At 32.0% G+C, this 20,017-nt stretch overlaps 2 protein-coding genes across 2 annotated transcripts; both read left to right on the top strand.

Annotated features, from left to right (window-relative positions):
- The first annotated feature begins 3,767 nt into the window (after nucleotides 1–3,767).
- Nucleotides 3,768–10,363, top strand: LOC123210237 (UPF0613 protein PB24D3.06c-like). Its single transcript, XM_044628482.1, has 9 exons — nucleotides 3,768–4,176; nucleotides 5,428–5,504; nucleotides 5,901–6,006; nucleotides 6,356–6,448; nucleotides 6,558–6,623; nucleotides 7,538–7,683; nucleotides 8,359–8,467; nucleotides 9,236–9,300; nucleotides 10,061–10,363. Exons 1-9 carry the CDS (start codon nucleotides 3,931–3,933, stop codon nucleotides 10,206–10,208), a joined length of 1,056 nt encoding a protein of 351 aa, XP_044484417.1. The 5' UTR covers nucleotides 3,768–3,930; the 3' UTR covers nucleotides 10,209–10,363.
- Nucleotides 10,364–11,816: 1,453 nt separating this feature from the next.
- LOC123211766 (TVP38/TMEM64 family membrane protein slr0305-like) lies at nucleotides 11,817–18,437 on the top strand. The gene is made up of 9 exons (XM_044630631.1): nucleotides 11,817–12,354; nucleotides 12,915–12,976; nucleotides 14,042–14,096; nucleotides 14,221–14,319; nucleotides 14,636–14,722; nucleotides 15,488–15,604; nucleotides 16,621–16,713; nucleotides 17,328–17,358; nucleotides 18,021–18,437. Exons 1-9 carry the CDS (start codon nucleotides 12,259–12,261, stop codon nucleotides 18,203–18,205), a joined length of 825 nt encoding a protein of 274 aa, XP_044486566.1. The 5' UTR covers nucleotides 11,817–12,258; the 3' UTR covers nucleotides 18,206–18,437.
- Nucleotides 18,438–20,017: the final 1,580 nt, after the last annotated feature.

The raw sequence follows: 20,017 nt of genomic DNA, 5'->3' as shown, positions 1-20,017 counted from the left end.
ACTTGTTAACCTTCGATCAGTGGGAGATACAACCCAATCAGCGTTGATGTATATACTGATTTCTCTACTCTCTGACCTCTTAACTAAAAGTCCCTTTGCCAGTGTGATATTGAGATATCTGAGTATGCGATGCACTGCTTCAAGGTGATCTTCTCTCAAATTGTTCATAAATTGACTCACAATACTCACAAAGAAAACTATATCAGGTCTATCACAAATATACTATAAAATTTTAAAATTTCTCATATACATTTTTACCATGTTATCATTAAAAAAAATTTATTAATCTGTATCAGTAATTTGTATCATATTGTACAAATTTTTTATGCAACTTAAGATATGTATGTCTTCCATTTATATTATATTGTATTAGTAATAATCATGTTCATCTAAAATCTAACTTCATTAATTAAAAGAATCTTAACATAATGTCAAAGTTTTAAATTATCCTATTAAGTAATTTATTTTTCAAAATTATCATATCACCTAAAATGAAACAAAATTTTAAAATAGTCCTTTGCATATCAAATTTATCATAAACACTATCTTTTTCCTTTTTCACTTTGACCCTTTTCTTCCTTGTAAATATGGTTGTGGTTGGTTTAGGTTTGGATGGACAACGGTTCTGATAAATTTAGATTTGGATACGTAATAGTTGTGAATGTTATAATTTTTAAACTTGAATTGAAATATTTAGATTGTAAGTTTCCAAACTTGTAAAAAGGTTAAATTGTCATATTTGGTACTTGGCTTGTTTGGGTTTAGATGGATAAACAGTTCTAGTAGATTCAAGTTTGGATTGATAATGATTCTAATCGGTTTGAGTTTGAACGGATAATAGTTATAAGAGCTAAAAATTTTCAAACTGGAATTAAATGAATTAAATTTAGATTTTTAACTTGTAAAATGGTTAAATTATTTTTTTATTTTTTCAATTTTATGATATTAAATTTATTGTTTTACTCTTATAAAATTAAATTTTTTTAACATAGTAAAATTTTGGTAAAAAAATGTGATCAATATAATTAATGGGTGAGAAATGATTAAAGGACAAACTTTGGGTGGAAAAATGAAGTCCCTAATCTTAAAAAATTATTCTTATTTCACGAGTGGTCCGATCCGATCTGGTAGATTTTTATACTCTTCTATAGAAGGCCGAAGACATGATGGGACATATCACCGGGTTTGGCTCCACCATGGCATCACCTATAGGAGGCACAATCTGCATTTTTTAAGGTGGAATCAGGCCTTCAAGCTATACTGATGGCGTGGGGAGCCTTAGGATTCGCCGGCAAACCGGTTCGGAGCTGACCGCAAAAAATATTAAAAATTTAAAATTATAAAAAATATATATTATGACAGATCAACCTATTAAAGGATTATGAAAGTATGATCTAGTGGATCTTAAGCTATGTCTTGAGCATGTCATGTCGGGCATGACCCATGGGCATGACATGCTGCACCAAATTTGGTTCGATAGAGTCTGCCATTATACCTATTCACATTAAACAGATGAACCATTTTTTTTTTTTTTGCTTTATTGGGGGATTGGTTCAGAGAATGCGTTAATTTATCATTTATTGAATCTACCTAAATACTTCTGATCAAGATGAGACAACAAGAGATCGAGACTAGATGGGTAGAGATTATCCGACCTCCTATCAGAGCAATGCTCCTGCAATATTGATCTAGTCTGTCTATGCATTAGACTTTTCATTCAAACCCAACAATTTAATTTACCAAAGTTTTCCTTATCATTTCTCCTTCAACCCTCATCTTTCATTTTATTTTTTTTAGTTTTCTTTATATCTTTACATTTTAGCAATCTTTTAATAGCTAAGTAGAGTTGGTAATAAAATCATCAGTAATAATTTTTTAATACCAACAATCCAAATAAAATAATATTAGTAATAAAATATAAATTATTAATATAATCTTTGTTTACTATAAATCAAATAGCTCTTTAGGGGCAATTTGGTTAGAGTATTTTAAAGATTATTTTGGTAATCTATATTTTATTACTTACATTATTTTATTTGATTTGTCAGTAATAAAAAATTACAGTAATCTTCTATTACCAATGCTGATGTAACATATAATATAAGTGGTAATTTGATTACCACATTTACCTTAGGTATTAAAATATTACTAAGGTAATCTTGATATTATTATAATTATATTATAATTTATTAATTTTTTAAGACAAAAATAAATTTATTTTTAATTAATATAATAAATAATATAAAAATGTTTAAAAATAATTATATTTAAGGGTATTTAAGTAAAATAATTTATTAGTACTTTTTTATTACCGTTAACTAAACACATTAATTATTTATATCATCAATTTTTATCAAATGTAGTAATAATTTATACCCAGTAATCTTTTCAGTAATTTATCTTCAAGGTAATCTTCCTATTTTGGTAATAAAATATTACCCAAAACAAACGCTCCCTTATAGTTTAAAATCTTACCTTTACACCATTTTCTTGACTTTGAGTTAGTAATTAATAAATGTATGTAAGTTATAAGGAGTTTTATTTTGATTCTTAAGCTAGAGTCAACTATTTATAGATGTATATATAACTCGAGCTTACTTAAATTTAATTGTTAACTCGATTTAATCAAACTCAAAATGAGTTATTATAACTTGAGTCATGAGAGCAAAGCTCGAGCTAAAAAAAGCTTCTATGTTATGAAAAATATTTTTAATTGTTTTATAAATTTATGTTTTTAAATAAAAAATATAAAAATAATTTGAAATGTGACCAAAAATTATAAGATTTGAGTATTTATAATGAGCAAGCTAAGTAATTGATTCTCTAATCTAATATGAGACACAAAGAATTAGGTTGTCCGGTTAGTTACCGAAAACATAAAATTATTGTGTAATTTTAAATTTGAAATAAAATAATATTCGATTATATAATAATATATTATGAGTAATACTATACATATTCATTGCATGTATATAAATAAGTATACACTTGATGTGTATTATTATATGATTGAGTTATTTGAAATTAAAGATAAAATAATACCAAATCAAATGATGATATATAAAAATATATACCTATTTATATATTCAAACTAGGTACGTATAGTGTTATATATATATATATATATATATATTCATTTATGTATTTGAAAGTATATACAGTTAACTAGAGGTGGCAATGGCACTAACAGGATTGTTTGGCTCATGGAAAGTATGAGGCCTACAACCAGCCTTATTATATATATAAGGTCATATTGGACCTTACATAGTAACATATTGTCTATTAATTTTAATAAAAAATTATTTTATATTATAATTATTAATTAATTATTTTATTTTTTATTAATTAAAAAAAAAGGAACGAGTCACATGCATTAACCCACAAACCTTGTGTCTAGGCCGACCTAACCCCTATTGTAATAGACCCAATTGTTTTTCCTTGCTTTGTGACTTAGCTAGACCCATTTGACATCTATACACATAACATTGCTTTATTGAAAATATATGCGTAATATTATGTATATCTATTTTGAGTATATAAATAGATATATACTTATATATGTCATTATATAATTATGTGTTCGTTTATTTTTAATTCAAAATTATATAATTATATGATAATAGATATAAATATATATTTATTTATATATTTAAAATAAACATATATAATTTTATTAAAAATGTACATACCTACGTAAGTATTTTAACATAGTTTTTTTAACCGAAAAAATGTTACAAAATCTTAATATTTAGAAAATATATGTGACGCGCCCTCAAGAGAGCGTGGACTAAACATCTCGTTACGGTTACACAAATCAAGTTTCCAAGAACCCATCAAAGATTCAAAGATCCTTCCTTTCTCATCCTGAATTTTCGGAACGATTACAAAAATTTTTATATAAAAAAATGTTTTCAATTCAGAGAAATTAACATGAATCATTCACTCTCTTCTTCTTCTTTATCCTCAACATCGAATTCGTCTTCTTCTTCCTCTTCATCAACAACAACATCATCAACTTCATGGTTCTCGGGGATTGTCCGAGGCCGCTCTTTTAGGTCTTCAAGTGCCAAAGTTTCTAACAATGCCTTGCCCTCCGGCCTGGATTTCTTAGGTCCGGTCAAGGGAAGGAACCAGTTTCGTGGAGTTCTCTTTAAGTACGGTCCCAAGCCTACCCAGGTCCGTCATTTTAAATCTTTTTTATTAACATTATTTGATTTTAATTTGTGGAATGTGAATTTTAGGAATGTTCATCATATGGGTTCAACTTGTTCTTTAAATCTAGAGTGGAAAGTTTGGCCTGGGAATACCTTGATTTGATTAATTTGTGGTTGTTTATTGTTTGTAATAATTTGCTGGGTTTGAAAGGTAAGTTCTTTAGGTTATATAGATTTTGAAACTTGTGATTTGAAGTCGATGATAGCGCATAAGCTGAATCTGTTTTGATGCATATTATCGAGATTCCTTTTTGGGATATCTGGAAATCTTGAAAACAGTTTTTCAGCTTATTCAAGTATAGGGAGCTTCAGGATTGAGAGCTTCGGAAAAGTTTATTGTTTTTCTTGTGCAGCAAAGTAATTGATGAATTCTCATTGGTGTAGTTCAACTCTAGAAATGCTACTGATTGTTGCTATATTTTTGTAGACTTCTGTTGTAGGAAACAATATGACTCGGGTTGCATTATGGCATTTTTATGGAAATCTAAATGATAACATTATGCTGACGAGTGTGTGTGTGTGTGTGTGTGTGTATAAAAGTAAGAATTCAATTGCAGCATGTGCTTGCTGATACTGGTTTACACTTTTCTGGTCTAAGGAGGGAAAGGGAAATGCTTTTCAGTTGTCACGTCTGTAAAAGGTTTTGTGAACTGAAAAACTTATTCATCTATATCTCCGGCGACTTTTGAAAGTTGTGATGCTTTAGAACGCCAATTATATACTCAAACATGAGCATCAGCTTTATGATTCATTCAGAATGAAGGGTGAAATTTTGAATTTTGAAGCCATTCATATGTGAGAACCTCACAAATGTTAATCGGACTGTGTAATTGGATTCTGAAATGTTTTTGTAAAAAAAAAAAAAATTTGTCCATTCACAGGCTATAGTGTTGCTAAGCATCTCCTTGTAGTTATTGGACCGTATAAACGTAATATGCAGTAACAGTAGCATGTTATCATGAAAAAATTGGTTATTTCTGAGAAACGGGTTCCATTTATAGCAAGTTTTTGGTTAACAACTTGGGGCTTCTTTGGTGTCCTATGTTTTTAACTGATTTTAATTACTTTGCTCTCAGGGGCTTCATAATAAGTTTTTGTTTATTTTTTGTATTTATATCTCATTTGTCATGACTGTGCTGTCATGTACTTTCTAACATCTTGTTTTTGCATTTACTTTTTGGACATCTCTCTTATGTTTTTCTTCACCTTGCAGGTTGCCTTTAAAACTGGTGAATATAAACAACAAGTTATTTTTATTGGTGGATTAACTGATGGTTTTTTTGCAACTGAGTATGTTTTGTATCATTTGCTTTGTAACATTAAAATTAATTTGTCCAAGCAATACGTTGCTTCATTGCCTTTGATGTTTCTTTTCAACATAAATGACATTTAAATATAGGTTTGATCCTTTAACATAATTTAGTTTGACATTTCAAAGTGGCAGTAATTTAACATTTGAAAGAGAAGGTAGATCATGATTCAAAATTGCTAATTTAATATATCTTTATATATATTTATTTGATTTCAAATTGACAAGCATTTTTCCTTTATCTGGAACAAAGACATCTTTATATATAAATAGGATTCATTTTCTTCTAATACCTGGCTGAATGTTGAAGTCATACTCGTAATCTTTTTTCCTTATTAATTTCTAACGTAGTTTTTTTTTTTCCCCCTGATTTTCAGATACTTGGAACCTCTTGCAATCGCTTTGGACAAAGAGAGATGGTCACTTGTGCAGCTACTTATGTCATCTTCATATACTGGATATGGCATTTCCAGTTTGAAACAAGTAATCATATGCCTTCCTAGAAATTGCCATCTGACCTGATGACCAGAATTCTTCATTATTGGGTTTTTGTTTGAAGATGTTTCATTGGTTATGACATACATTATTCTTCCTGTTGGTCTAACAAATATTCAATTTAATTGTTCAATATGTGCTTCATAGTTCATTAATGGGCTGACTTGGAAATTAAGTGCAAGCTTTGGTAGTTTAAACTTTTCATATTTTTACCATTCAATGTCAGTTTTGGTTAAGTTGGAAAGTAGTATATGTAACATGCCATTTTTTGCTGCTGTTGTTATGATATGATAGTTTGCTGCCTGGATTTATAATATTTTTGCATCACATCATGAAGGATGCCATGGATCTTGATCAGCTTATCGGTTATCTGATTAACAAAGAAGACTCTGAGGGTGTGGTACTACTTGGTCATAGTACGGGTTGTCAGGTGATTGCTTATTGCAATTTAAACTTGGGTTGAATTTAAAGTTCTTTGAGTCCTTATCCTTGGCATTTTCTGAGGAAATAATTCAGTTCTTGTGTTTGCATATGTCTAGGATATCATCCATTATATGCGTACAAATGCAGCATGTTCAAGAGCAGTGCGTGCTGCAATTTTGCAGGTACCAACTATGCATTTGGAGTTACTTATTTGCATTGCTGAATGTAAGTAATAAGTTGTTGCTCTTTCTACTTGTATATTTTTTTCTTCTGTGCACAAGCTTTTGGAATAACTGGTACATCTTGCAACCTATTTGACTTTCGGATTGAAATTCTGGTTTGCAGTAATTAAGCCAATCATTAATAGTGGTATTACTACAGTATGATATCTTTGTTGTAGGTTGGGCAAGATATTTGCCTATAAAAAGTATAATTTTGTTATTGTTAACTGTGATTCTGTTGATAGTTTCGGTCCTAATCGCATTTTTCACCCATGGAGACTTAAGATGGAGACATTACATGAAATTGATGGGAAAGACCATGACCAGCCTTTATATTGGGACTAAGGACGAGATATGATGAGAGCCAGGCTCGTAAATGTTCAAATCTTGTTTGTTATTTTACTATGGTTTTTTTTTTTTGTTATAACAGTAGACTACAAAATTTATAGACCAAAAGCAAAATTGATGCACTCCTTTTGATGGCTCATAGTTTTCTCTTTAATATACAATCAAAATTTCAAGATAGTTTGAAAATAAACTTTTCCTTCTTTTTTTTTGGGTTTCCCCTGTGAAGAAATATCATAATGCTTTTTGTGTCCAATATACATGATCTATTAGCTAATCTCCAATGTTGATCTAGTATGCCTAAAGAATCTCTGTCCTACACCGTGGCCACTGATTATGTCAACTTCAGTATGGTCTGCCTGCCAAATGATGAGATTTTGAATTGCACTACAATGTGGTACTACAAGACTTGTACAAACTTTTCACTTCTGATGTGAAATGATTGCCTTGTGGAGTTTCTTCTTGCAAAATGTAATGTTTCATGTATTGCCATTACTACACCTGGTTACACTGTTGATTAAAATTTTCAGGCTCCAGTCAGTGATAGGGAATATAGGGCAACTTTTCCTGAAACGGCTGCCATGATTGACTTGGCTTCAAGCATGATAAAAGAAGGCCGAGAGTCAGAATTAATGCCCAGGGAAGCAGAATCATCTGCTCCTATTACAGCTTATAGGTAGGTGTATATCTCTATATTCTTGATATCCTTGAGTTGTGGGATTTGCTTAGTTTCATTTCTTGCTCTTATTGATTTTTTTCCCCTGTAGTTATAATTTAGTATCTCTCTATCATTTCATGCTTTTTTACTCTTTATTAAAGATCAACCTAGAATATCTTAAATATTATTCCATATTTTGCATCATGGTTACCGAAAATCTGAGTCAAAAGAAGCGTCATCATGCTTTTCAATGGAAGGATTTTATGACATTTCTAGTATCTTTATGAGGAATATACAACTTTTTAGTCCCAATTTGTGATTTATTTTCCTCGGATTTTCAGACTCAGCCTACACTAGTTCTCTGGCCCTTCCCCCCCTTTGGTTATGGAGAGAAGCAAGTCAGTTTTTGACATGGGGGGAATCAAACTGGGACTAAAAATCGGACGAAAACAAATCACAAATTGAGAAATTTTGAACAGATTTCCACTTTATGGAAGTTTGAATGCACACCCAGCATTTCAGTTCTAATTTTTTCTTTTCTGAAATAAAAAAACCGTGATTGTAACTGGTATGGCATTCTGATGTATCAGAAATTTCCTTGACTCAAAAACTATGGAACAATAGATAGCTATACGTGTAAGATTGTCAATTTTGTACTGTTTCTTTGTTGCTAAAAGCAAAAGTATTATTCAGGTATCACTCTCTTTGTGCCTACATGGGCAATGATGACATGTTCAGTTCTGACCTTACCGACGATCAGCTGAGACAGAGACTTGGTCATATGGCTAATACACACTGCCAGGTGTGTACTTTCTCTGACGTCTTACTTGCCGATAAGTCAACATTTGTTACTAAGTGATATTTATGTAAAAAATTAGAGCTTTATACCTAGGTTCAATGTTTTCAAAGCCGGAATGGACACGCTAAGTTCAACCAGTGGCGGATCAGTGAACTTTTTAAATAAACATTAAAATAATATTTAAAACAATTTTGTATAATTAATTATTAAATATAAAACTGAATTGCAATAGCATAAATATGAACTTGGCATCATAACATATACACACTACATCAACATTTGAGGTACTGCTGATTTAAATCCCAACAGTTGCAAAATTTTAAATTTTCCTGATAAAATACAAAAAGATAGCTTTTCAAAAAAAAACTGAACATGGTGTGGCCTGGTGGTTCTTTCCAACTAAAGCAAAAGTTGAGATTCAGGTTCAAGCCATGAATGTGAGGGTTCCAGAGGTTGGACAGCGGTTCATCCCTGTCCAAATGCTAACCCTGGTTTTGGGGTAAGCCTAGGGCCGATCCGTACTTGTTTTTAAATCCTTGCCTGGGATATCAGCAAGGGCAGAGCACAAATTTTTCGTAATTTATACTTTGCCTCCTTACAAAATGCAAATTCCTGGCCAAACCCATTGGTGTAAGAATAATTTGTTTTATGGTATAGGGTTAGATTTTGTAGTATATCAAGTGACAAGCAATTTTCTTTTGATTTACAATTTTAATTTGATGCTTCATTATTGCCTACAACTTGGTTACTTCTTAATGCATTTCTGCACAGGTTATATTTTCTATGGCTGATGAATATGTTCCAGAGTATGTTGATAAAAAAGCATTGGTTGAAAGGTGAGTATGTGTATGTTTAAATATTATTTTGCTTCTCCTGGTTGAAATCCTAAAGAGAATAGCTTGGTTGGTTGACTCTCATGCTTACATAACAAGACATCTAGGAGATAAATTCTCATACTAACTTTGAAGGGAATATGTTTAATTTGATTTGTCTTTGGAAATAGTGGGTATTTGATATGAACTTTGGGAAAATTATATCTCATAAGTTAACTGTTGAGATTGGAGAGTTTAAAGTCATATAAACCCCTTGCCAGAAGCTTATACTTTTCAATTTGATCCAAGTCTCATATTTGGAATCCTAACATATCATCCTGCTTTACAACCTTAGTGCCTATGTGGGTTGGTTGTGCACTAGTTTCTTGCTAGCCCCGAGCAAACATTGCAATGTCAATGTCATCACTTATGTTTCACGATTATAATTGGGAGACAAGATGGTGAATTTGATATCAAATGATATGAAACTTGGAGAATCCATACCTCAAGAGCTTGCCGTTGAGATTGAAGAGCTCAAAGTCATATAAATCATACAACGGAAGCTCACACTTTTTAATATGTGATCCAAGTCTCATACTTTACATTTTGGATCCTAATAATGTTGCATTCCAAAAAAATATTGATAATGAAGAAACTGCAGCGGTTTTACAAATCGTTTGAATTGGTATTGGAGAATGTAGATGAGTGGCTTGGTTGGTTCTTGGATTAGATAATGCAATATGGTTGTTTATGTAATGACAAGTTGATGTTTAAAATGAAGCAGATTATGCAAAGCTTTGGGCGGAGCAGAGAAAGTTGAGGTTGAACATGGGAATCACTCCCTTTCTAACAGATCCCAGGAAGCTGTTCAGGCAATAATGGCCTTTGTCAAAAGAGAAGGACCAAAAGGCTGGGATGATCCATGGAGCTAGAACTGCCCCACTTCTCATTCTAACAATCTTCTAATTCTTATATTCTTTTTTGTTGTTGGCATATAGTTCCTCATAAAATTATAATATGCTTGTTCATTTGATATGGGCTTGAAATTTGTATGCATCTTTAATGAAAGTATATTGTTTCATTATCATTGGTTTCTCGGTAGGTTGGAACTATAATTTGTAACATGAATAATGATGGGAGGGATTAGTGGTAGTAATTGGCCACTTTTTTTTTTTTCTTTTATTAACAAAAAATCCGTACTTGCGTCAAATAATCCTTTTAAACTGAATTGATCATACTAAACATATAAAACTTGGGTGTAGTGATTAATTTTATAATCATTATACCAAGGAAGTCAATAGTTTAATCTTGAAATGTTATTAGTGGGTTTTGGAACTCATTACCTTTTTCACTTGTCACTCAAATTACTAGAGGTAAAATATTAATAAATAAAATTATATGTATTTATTTTGAGTATATAAATAGGTATAGTTAGTTTATGATTAGTTTGAATCATATCGATTTAAGATTGATGAATTAATGTTGAAGCTTAATTAAAAAACAAATTAACTTCAGATTTAATCGAAGTTCTTTTAAATTTGAATATTCAAATTGGTTTAAGCTCTATTTCGATCAGAAAAAAAGGGTCTAATTCTTATGTTGAGCCAAGGGCATAGGATCTAAATCATATATTTAATTGGATGGATGAATAAGATCCTGTCATTTATGGACAGGAACTTTTCCTGGAGGAGACCTTAACCATTCGTAATGATGTTCTCTCCGCTCTCTTTGTGAAATAAAACTAAATGAGTCCAAATAAATGCTGCCTAATTGTAGAAAGAGGTGGATTTGATTTGGCAAAAACTCCAACGAGGTTCAGTTTGAAGTTGATTTGAATTTAGAAATAAATTTTAGATTTACTTGAGAAAGATGAATTGAATTTCTAATTTATTTTAAAAATAATTTTACTTTGAATTTGATCTGAACTGATTCAAATATAAGTATTAAGATTGGTTTGAACTCAACTCATTTAAAAAAAAAAAAAACTCAATTTTTAATTCAAATTTGGATCGTTCACTCCATTACTTTAAGACTTATGTTCCAATGGCTAAACAAATATTCACTTAAAATATGTCTAGAATAAATTCGAGTTAGTTTGGATCGAATCTATGGCCCAATTGAATGATTCGTTCTTGAAATGGAGCTCCAATTTGATAACTTGAGTTGAGATCGTCATATTTGTCTATTTGATAAAACTATTTATCCTACCGAATATATTTTTTAATTCATCGATAACCTTCTAATACTATTATATAAAAGTCGAATAAGTCCTAGTTTAAGTTATACATTATAAAATCAATCTGAATTCAATCTGACTCCGTACTTGGGTTGACTTGAATATGATGGAATCCACCCCTAATCAAGTGGCTGCCCAGCCCAACAGTAAAACGTGATCCACCGGCTAAATCTTGACCAGCATTGGGCTGGTAAAACGGACTCTGTAAATTGGAATGCAAATAGACCCACAAAACAGAACCATAGTGGGTGACAAAATTAGATTCTGGATGTGTTGTCTTTCAGAGTACGGTTAAGACACGGTTAAAAATACAGGAGGAGCAGGATGGCAAACGTAAATTGAACTAAAAGAAGAAGATCAGTCCCTAAGAAGATGGAAAATAAATTTAGTAAAAAAGCAAAATAAAGAGCGACTAAATACGCAACAAGTCTACGACCTGACAAAGCTTTTAAGTTTTAACCAACCCAACCCCCCCTTGAAGCAAGAACACAGTGTTTGATGGGATAAAAATCTCAAACAAAACATTAAAAGCAAAACCCATCATCACTACAAATTTTTGTTTTGGTTCTTGTGGTGTTGGTAGGGGACTATGTATTTATGGATATGAATTGCTGTGTTTAAATTTGAAGGGCCTTCAAAATCTGGCAAATTTCGGGGAATTGAGACCTCGCTTGTCCTTTAAGCAAGCAACATCTGACTTTTGTAACAAAGACGAAGTCTGCAGGCCTTGGCGTCGTAGATTATCTATGGCTTTCACCTGGGGTTCTGCTCTTCGGATCACTCTTTTGATTCTTCTTTTTGCCGCTATTGTTTTCGCTTGTTTTACTCTCCCTGTTGAAAAGGTATCTTTTTCTTAGATTTTGTTTGTTTTTCTGAGGTGGGGTTATCGTCTTTCTGTTTAATTTTTATGATTTCCTTTTCTGGGTTTTGGATCTTTGTAAATTGGCGCTGTTTTGATTGCTTTTTGCTTCTATTTGATTGATGGGGTTGTGATTATTTGAGCGTGAGATATCAATGTTGAGAATTAAGGACTTTGTTTATGGTTTTTGGGGATTGATGCTATCCAAGTTTTTGCTTTTGTTGCAAATATATTTATTCAGCAGGATCATATTGTTCATATGATGAAGTTGGAAATTAGAATAGTAGAAAAGGAACAATTGCTCTAATTAGGCCGCAGTCAAATTCTGTTGCTGCTACTTAGTAGTATTTCCTTACATTTCTTTTAACCCAAATGGATATTGCATACATTTACTGCTATTCAGTCTCCTTTACCATTAGTGCCTTGCCGTTTCACTTATTCCTCTTAGTTTATTATGCAACATTTCAAAAATTGAAGTATTATCACTGAAGTTGATTGAATAGCCTGAGAACTTGATATTGATGGACTTATTGCTTCTTGCAGATATTGAAGGACTTTCTAATATGGGTTGAACAGGATCTTGGGCCTTGGGGTCCGCTTGTGTTGTAAGTTGATAGCAATTCTTTCTATGTTTTGTCTTTTATATACCTCTTTTTATAAATTTATGTAATTGTGGCTTTAATTCATACTCCTGAAGTAAATCAATTTTATAAGTGGAGAGTTTTAGTCAAATTGAGTGTGTGCTCGAACCTAGCCAACTCGACTAATCATCTTGAGAATGTGAAAATTTGTATTTAATTTATTACAATATATTTCACAATTTTAGTTTCTTTAAAATGAATTTTGGCTGATGTATTTTCAGAGGTGCTATAAACAAACAAAGCTGTATTAGCTTTACTTGAACATGACTTGTTTACCAGGTTATCAAACTTTATTGATTAGTTTGAAAGTCTAGCTAATGCCTACTTGGAAGCTCATTTTCTCCACTAGTTAATGTCAAAGCACATTTTTGGAATTTGGTCCAATAAGTTTGAGAATCATGGGATTCTATGGAGGCTGTATGATTAATTTTTCACTTACTATTATAAGCTTGTAATATTAATCCCTTTTTTAGATCTGTTTTGATGATTGAAAGAGATCCAAGGTTTGTTTTCTGTGGTTAGGATATTAAGAAAATTAAGTATGATGTTAGATGCAACTGTTCATGGATATGCTCTTTTACGGGGCTTAAGGAAAAATCAGACATCTTGAATGAAGAAGTGTTCTGTGTCGGAAGATTTGGGAACAAAATCCACCATCAAATTTTCAGAACCACATCAGTTCTGTCAATGAAACCCTGGTCTTATGCATGATTACTAACAGTCTGCGCAATATTTTGTATGTGCAAATAGTCTTTCATAACCATATTTCATGTATGATTAAGCACATAGCCTTGTTTGGAGAGAACCATGAGAACAATTTCAATTTAATTTACCCCATCAGCATGTAGTTTATCCTGATATGGTGGGGAACTTCCATTTCTAGAAAGTTTCTTTAGTTCCTGGCCTCTTAATTAAGTGCACATTTTGATATCTCAGCAGCTCATATAGGTTCTGGATTTGCTAACTGGAAATAACAAATTCTGGATTTTTTTTTTTTTTTTGAACTGATTTTCAGTGGTTGATATGTAGGGCTGCTGCATATATTCCTCTGACAGTTTTGGCAGTCCCAGCATCCGTGCTTACTGTAAGTATTGAACTCTAATCTGATAATATAGCTAGCCTTGCCACCTATTCTGAGTTTATTTCAGTAGATTTGAGTGTTAATCCCTGGAAATTGGGATAGTATTTGAATTTTTGTCTTATTTCAGCTTGGTGGTGGTTATCTTTTTGGCCTGCCAGTGGGTTTTGTTGCAGATTCTATTGGTGCAACTGTTGGTGCTGGAGCTGCATTTCTTCTTGGCCGAACGGTAAGTTTATGAACTTTTATGATGTATATGCATCTTGATTGTTACACTCTCCTTTTGATAGGCAAGGTGCATACTAGGATAGAGATTGATTGTTAATGCTATTAGTATTAAGCAACTTTTAATATTAGTTTTTTCTCCACATATCATTTATTGGTGATGCTATTAGGGCAATCCTAATTGCTATATAGCACATCTTATTTCTCTAGTGTTCATATTTTGGCCGATCGTTTCCAACCTTTTCAAGTCAGTTTGAGTTACATGTTTGTTATTATTATAAATTTTCATTTAATGTTTTTATTTGGGTGTTCTTCCACAGATTGGTAAATCGTTTGTTGTTTCTAAGTTGAAAGATTATCCACAATTTCGGTCAGTTGCCATCGCCATTCAGAGATCTGGTTTTAAGGTAGGCGTGCTTCATATTGAATCTTCAAGAACTGAATTGCTTTTGTTCTTAGCTTGTTCCTTTGTGTTCTGTATCTTCTTAAATATTATTTCAGTTATCTTTTCACAATTATTCATTTTGAGTGCTCACACTGAGCCAAATAGGCAGCAGAACTAAATTTTATAAGTGGGCTATCATTCTAGTAATTAATCTAGCCTTATAATGAAATTTGATACAGCTGCATCTTAGAGGTAAGAGTTGATTATTGAGTCTTGTAAAAACTTTTATTTACTGCTAAATTTTGAATTTCATGTCTCTCTCGCTCCCTCATTAATTATTAGTACTACACCTAAAGTTTTTTTTCCAGAATTGAAATTTTCAGGTCTCAAGCTTCTAAAGCAGAAAATCCAGATGTTTAAATTTCTCATTTTTTCATATTTTTTAGTCAAATTCTCTCTCTTTCATATAGAGGCTTATTGACCATAAGCTCTCTTTCCTTGGACTTAAACCTGCCTTAGGAAAAATGAATTTCATAGAGCATGGTTATCAATTGTCTGTATGCACTATACTTTTTTCATGGAAGGTTCTTTGTAAAGCATTTCTGTTGGAATACATTTTTGCACATTCTTGAGAATTAACATTTTATTTATTACTTATGAAGTATTATTGGTGTTCTGAGAAAATGCAGCTTGTAATTTGTTGCTTTCAGATTCTCTGTCCTTTGCATGATTCTTTGCTTTGAATTGCCTATCTGAGATTTCTGAACATCTTTACCTTGTTCAACAGATTGTTTTGCTGCTTCGGCTTGTTCCATTGATCCCATTCAATATGTTGAATTACCTCCTATCTGTGACTCCTGTTCCGCTAGGAGAATACATGCTAGCTTCCTGGATAGGAATGATGGTATCTTCTTCTTCTTTTCCTCGTAATGTTTATTTAATTATTATTCCCATTATTTGGATATGTTAAACCCCTTTTATTTGTCTTACAAATTTTGAATATATTAGCCATTTAATTGGTCATCTCTTCATGAGACGCACTGTGCAAAACATTTATCCTTAACTGCAAGTGTTCTAGATATTATATGCTTTCCCACATTTGAAACAATGGTGCTTTGCATTTTGGTTGTTCTTCATACCATTTTTAGCCTAAGAATGATTGTTGTGGGTGTGCTTTAGGTGCTCAAATTTTTTGTTTTGGAACTATAGAAAGCCATGACTAGTTAGTGAGATTAGGGCATGTGATGCATGGTGTGTGAGAACAGTTAAATGGAAGGTAGGGTTGTCTTCCTGCATACGATGCTCCACAAGAGCATACCTCATGTCATTTAGCCATTCAATATTTTGACAATATTCTTGCAGTAGCGTGCATGGATATGTTATGTTGGGAAGTTAATTCATGCATATATATTGTCAGCTTAGGGATTCAAATCTTATAGTTTGTTGTGGTAGATATGTTGTTTCAGTCCTACAACTTTTTCTAGGCCTTCTAGTCTTATTAGCAGTAACATTAAAGGCATTTGGGAAGGCATAAGTCCTGTCCTGTTTGTTTGCCTTGATGTGGTTTGAACAATTTGTTATTTTATTTTTTTGTTTATTTTTGAGGAATTGTGCAAATTACAAACGTGTAGATACTACGTAGTTTAATTGGTAAGAACTCATATAAAGTAGATCTTGGGATCTTATTCTAACCACCAGGGTTGGAGGGATTTGTTTGAATTTAGGATGGGGTCGTAAGGGTTAAAAAATAAACGTGCACTTATTGTTTGAATGAAGTGCTCATCTAGAAGGAGCCCTTCAGATCTGTCTAGATGCATGCATGTGTGTATGCTTGCTGGAGTTCTTTGTTATCCTGAGTAATGATGTATAAGGTCCAATTTTACTGGTGTGGAAACATTTCTAATGTGATTTACTTTGCAGCCGATAACTCTTGCGTTAGTTTATGTCGGAACGACTCTCAAGGATCTTTCTGATGTGACACATGGATGGAACAAGTTCTCTAAAACTCGTTGGGTAAGAACTGTGTACACTTATTTTTTGGGGGGCGGGCTAGCAATATTTTTATTAAATGGATTTGGTCTTGTGCATGGTTTTCCAAAATTAAAAAACCTAGATCCTCCAAGGCCTATTATGCTTCTGTTCTGAAGACCTAATTTACATATTTACTTTAATTTCTGTAGTTAGAAGGTGCTTGAAGGATACATTTTATAAATCATGAGTCAATCTAAGCTAAGGCTGGATTTGAGCCAAGTTTGTTCAAGCTCAAAAACAAGTTTGGCTCAAATAAGCTTGAGAGTTATATATTTTCAATCTTGGGTTTGAGGGGTGTTCAATTCACCAAGCTCATAAATTTAGAAAAATTTGATATGAATAGACTAAAATGATGTCGTTTTGATCAATAAACATCAAAACGACGTTGTTTTAGTTATATTTTGCTCAACTATAATATCGAGCTGAGCTCAAAGTTCGGCTTGTCTTGAACTCAAGTTTGGCTCTCCTCAAGTGAGCTGAGTTTGAACGACTTTGAAAAGAGCTCAGCTTGGCTGGAATGCAGCCCTTCAAGCATATGTGGGTGTTCTCTTTATACCGTATTCTCATATATGTTCACACCTTTGTTTTGGATGCAGGCATTTCTCATTTCAGGTCTTCTGGTATCTGGTATGTTGGAAACTGAATCTATTCTTTAATTTGGTCTTTTGATAAATTCTATTGGAATTCTGATTGATAAAGTAAATATAAAACTAGAAACAGTAGAGAAGATAATTATATAACCGGAAGGAAATAATTTACAAAAAATAATATTCTTTTCCAAGTTTAAGTGAGTTCAACTGACTTTTGGACAAGTAAGAGTATGCAGATTTACCTATCTGAATTGCCTTATGATACCCATGCCGTTGTATCTTATTATATCTTGAAAAAGGAAAAAGAAAATGTAAATAACCCAAATCTGGTGGTGAGCTTCATATTGTTAGATACTTTAGACAATAAACTGTCAATTTGAAAAGTTAGAGCCCCCTAATTCTGGCCATTCGGGACGTCATAAACCTCCCTAATCAGCTGGAAGGCTGTCCACAATTAATGGCTGCCCAAAACCCAAAAGCAATATTCACCTCTCCTTTTACAATCCTAACTATCATTTATATATTAAACCTTACCCTCTAAAATTGGGACACTTGTCCCCAGAAGTCTTAGCTCCTAGCACATATATTTGGCACAGTACGTTAAGATAGGAGAAGCTCACTATTAACAAAATTTCAATGTTGTGTAATCATGTGAGCATGAAAAATCTGAAATTTTGACCTTTCTGGGTCTGTTTGCAGTAATTTTACTGGTTTGTGTTACGAAAGTTGCTAAGTCTGCTTTGGAGAAAGCTTTGGCCGAAGACAAGGATATAGATGGTGTTTTAGGCTCACCGCAGCTGCCAATCGTGGGTGAAACACCTGTGGATCTCAATCAACCTCTCTTAATCAAGGTAGAGAATGTAGATGACAATCATGAAAAATGAAAAATCTAATATTTATTTGTAAATTATACTTTTGACCTTTTGAAAGCTACATGCTAAGTTAAGGCATATGGTGATTGCCATTTATGATCTGTATAGTAGTAGTTGGTTTGTTCATGATTGTATAGTTTTGGAAGAGTTAGCTGATTTCAAAATTATGTATCATTTCAGAGTAGCTTGCATCTTCAATTTAAAACCATGGAGTAATAAAAACATTTGATTGATTGTTTTCAAAGTGTTTCATGCTTTAGATTTATAACTTGCTATCCAGAAAGGACTAAACTTTTATATTTTTTCCATAAAAAAGACCAAAGTTTTAGTTTTTCTTGTCAAAAAATACCAAACAAAATTAAGGTGATTAGTTTGATACTTCAATAGGAAATAATAAAAGTTTAATTTTGTTAATAAGAAACTCTGAAAGTTTGGTCCCATAAATAGGAAAAATTGAAAGTTTAGTCCTTAAATAAAAGAAAATTAAAGTTTAGTCTCTTAAATAGAGAAAATATGATACTCTGACAATTTTAAATGTTCTTGTCAATTAGTTTGATTGTCAATTAACTCAATTGATTCAACTGAATTGATCTTGTCACTGGGTATGAAAACATTGATTTAGACTGTAAAAATATATACAAAATTAATAAAACCAAACAAAATGTATGATACTTTCAGACTGTAATTAATTAAAAAATTTTTCCTTTTGATCTAATTTAAGCCTTGAAAATTACCTTTTCATCACCATTTTTACCCCTAGCTCGGTTAATTAAGCTCCAAGGGAGTTGAGTTAGTAATTTCTAATATTCAAATGGATTTAGATGATGACATTGTAAACATGAGGGGAGGCTATTGACAATAGCCAAAATAAACGGAGCACGTTCAGAAAAACATCTCACAAACAAGGGCCAGTTTGGGGTTAGTTAGTTGTAGGACTGGATTCGAGCTGAGTGGAGTTCGGTTCAGTTTACATATAGCTGAACTCGAATTCGAGCTTGAGTTTGTTGAGTTCGTAAAAGTCAAGCTCGAACTCGGTTTGAATTCGATTCGATTCATTTTTCGTTATTAAAACAACGTCGTTTTAATACATATTGATCAAAATGACGTCGTTTTGTATCAAAATTTTTACTTGAAAAATTTGCTTCAGCTCTTATAGGGTTGGCTCATTTCAAGCTTGTTCAAACCAAACTCAAACTCGAGTTTAAATTAATTCGATTTGAATCTAACCCTAGTTAATTGATTAAAACTAATAACGAGGAAAGGTAACAGTAACATCAAAGAAGGAAAAAAATTGTTTAAAAAATAAATAAAAATGGTCAAAAAAGAGAAAAAAAACTCCTCGATGAGATGAGCTCTGACACCAACGTTGATTGTGAGTTGAATTCACACTTAATAAGCAAATATTCAACTCACTAAAATTGCTTCAATTAGAGTTTAATTTATTTAATTCGAATATTACAATTTAAATATAAGGATTGATTCGAATGAAACTAAACTTAAACAACAACTATCTTGAACTCAATTTACTCGAATTTGTAAATTATAATATCAGGCGAGAATCGCCCAAAAAAAAAAGAAAAATTTTAAAAATGTACAAGGCAAGTTATAACATTGACATTAACTGCATCTCCATTTAAATTTGATAAGCTAAAATTATTCCAATTTGAATCTAGTTTATTGTAATTAAATACGAATCTGTTCAACTCAAATCTCATAATTTGATGGCAAATGTGAATGTGCTAGAACTAAAATTATTTAAACCCGAATTTAGTTTGATCTAATTGAAGTTGAGTAAATTTGATTAGAAGTCAACCTGAGTCAACC

Source organism: Mangifera indica, chromosome 3 (genome assembly GCF_011075055.1).
Source record: "Mangifera indica cultivar Alphonso chromosome 3, CATAS_Mindica_2.1, whole genome shotgun sequence".
Lineage (NCBI taxonomy): Eukaryota > Viridiplantae > Streptophyta > Magnoliopsida > Sapindales > Anacardiaceae > Mangifera > Mangifera indica.
Note: the sequence above shows the minus strand (reverse complement) of the source record. Positions and strands in the feature narration are given on the sequence as shown.

Excerpts from the sequence above, each read along its gene's own strand:
- LOC123210237 (XM_044628482.1), top strand. The coding sequence starts at position 3,931 with ATGAATCATTCACTCTCTTCTTCTTCTTTATCCTCAACATCGAATTCG. Across the intron at positions 4,177-5,427 it reads ACGGTCCCAAGCCTACCCAG|GTTGCCTTTAAAACTGGTGA; the intron begins GTCCGTCATTTT and ends TTCACCTTGCAG. Across the intron at positions 6,624-7,537 it reads TGCGTGCTGCAATTTTGCAG|GCTCCAGTCAGTGATAGGGA; the intron begins GTACCAACTATG and ends TAAAATTTTCAG.
- LOC123211766 (XM_044630631.1), top strand. The coding sequence starts at position 12,259 with ATGGCTTTCACCTGGGGTTCTGCTCTTCGGATCACTCTTTTGATTCTT. Across the intron at positions 15,605-16,620 it reads CTTCCTGGATAGGAATGATG|CCGATAACTCTTGCGTTAGT; the intron begins GTATCTTCTTCT and ends TTTACTTTGCAG. Across the intron at positions 16,714-17,327 it reads AGTTCTCTAAAACTCGTTGG|GCATTTCTCATTTCAGGTCT; the intron begins GTAAGAACTGTG and ends TTTTGGATGCAG.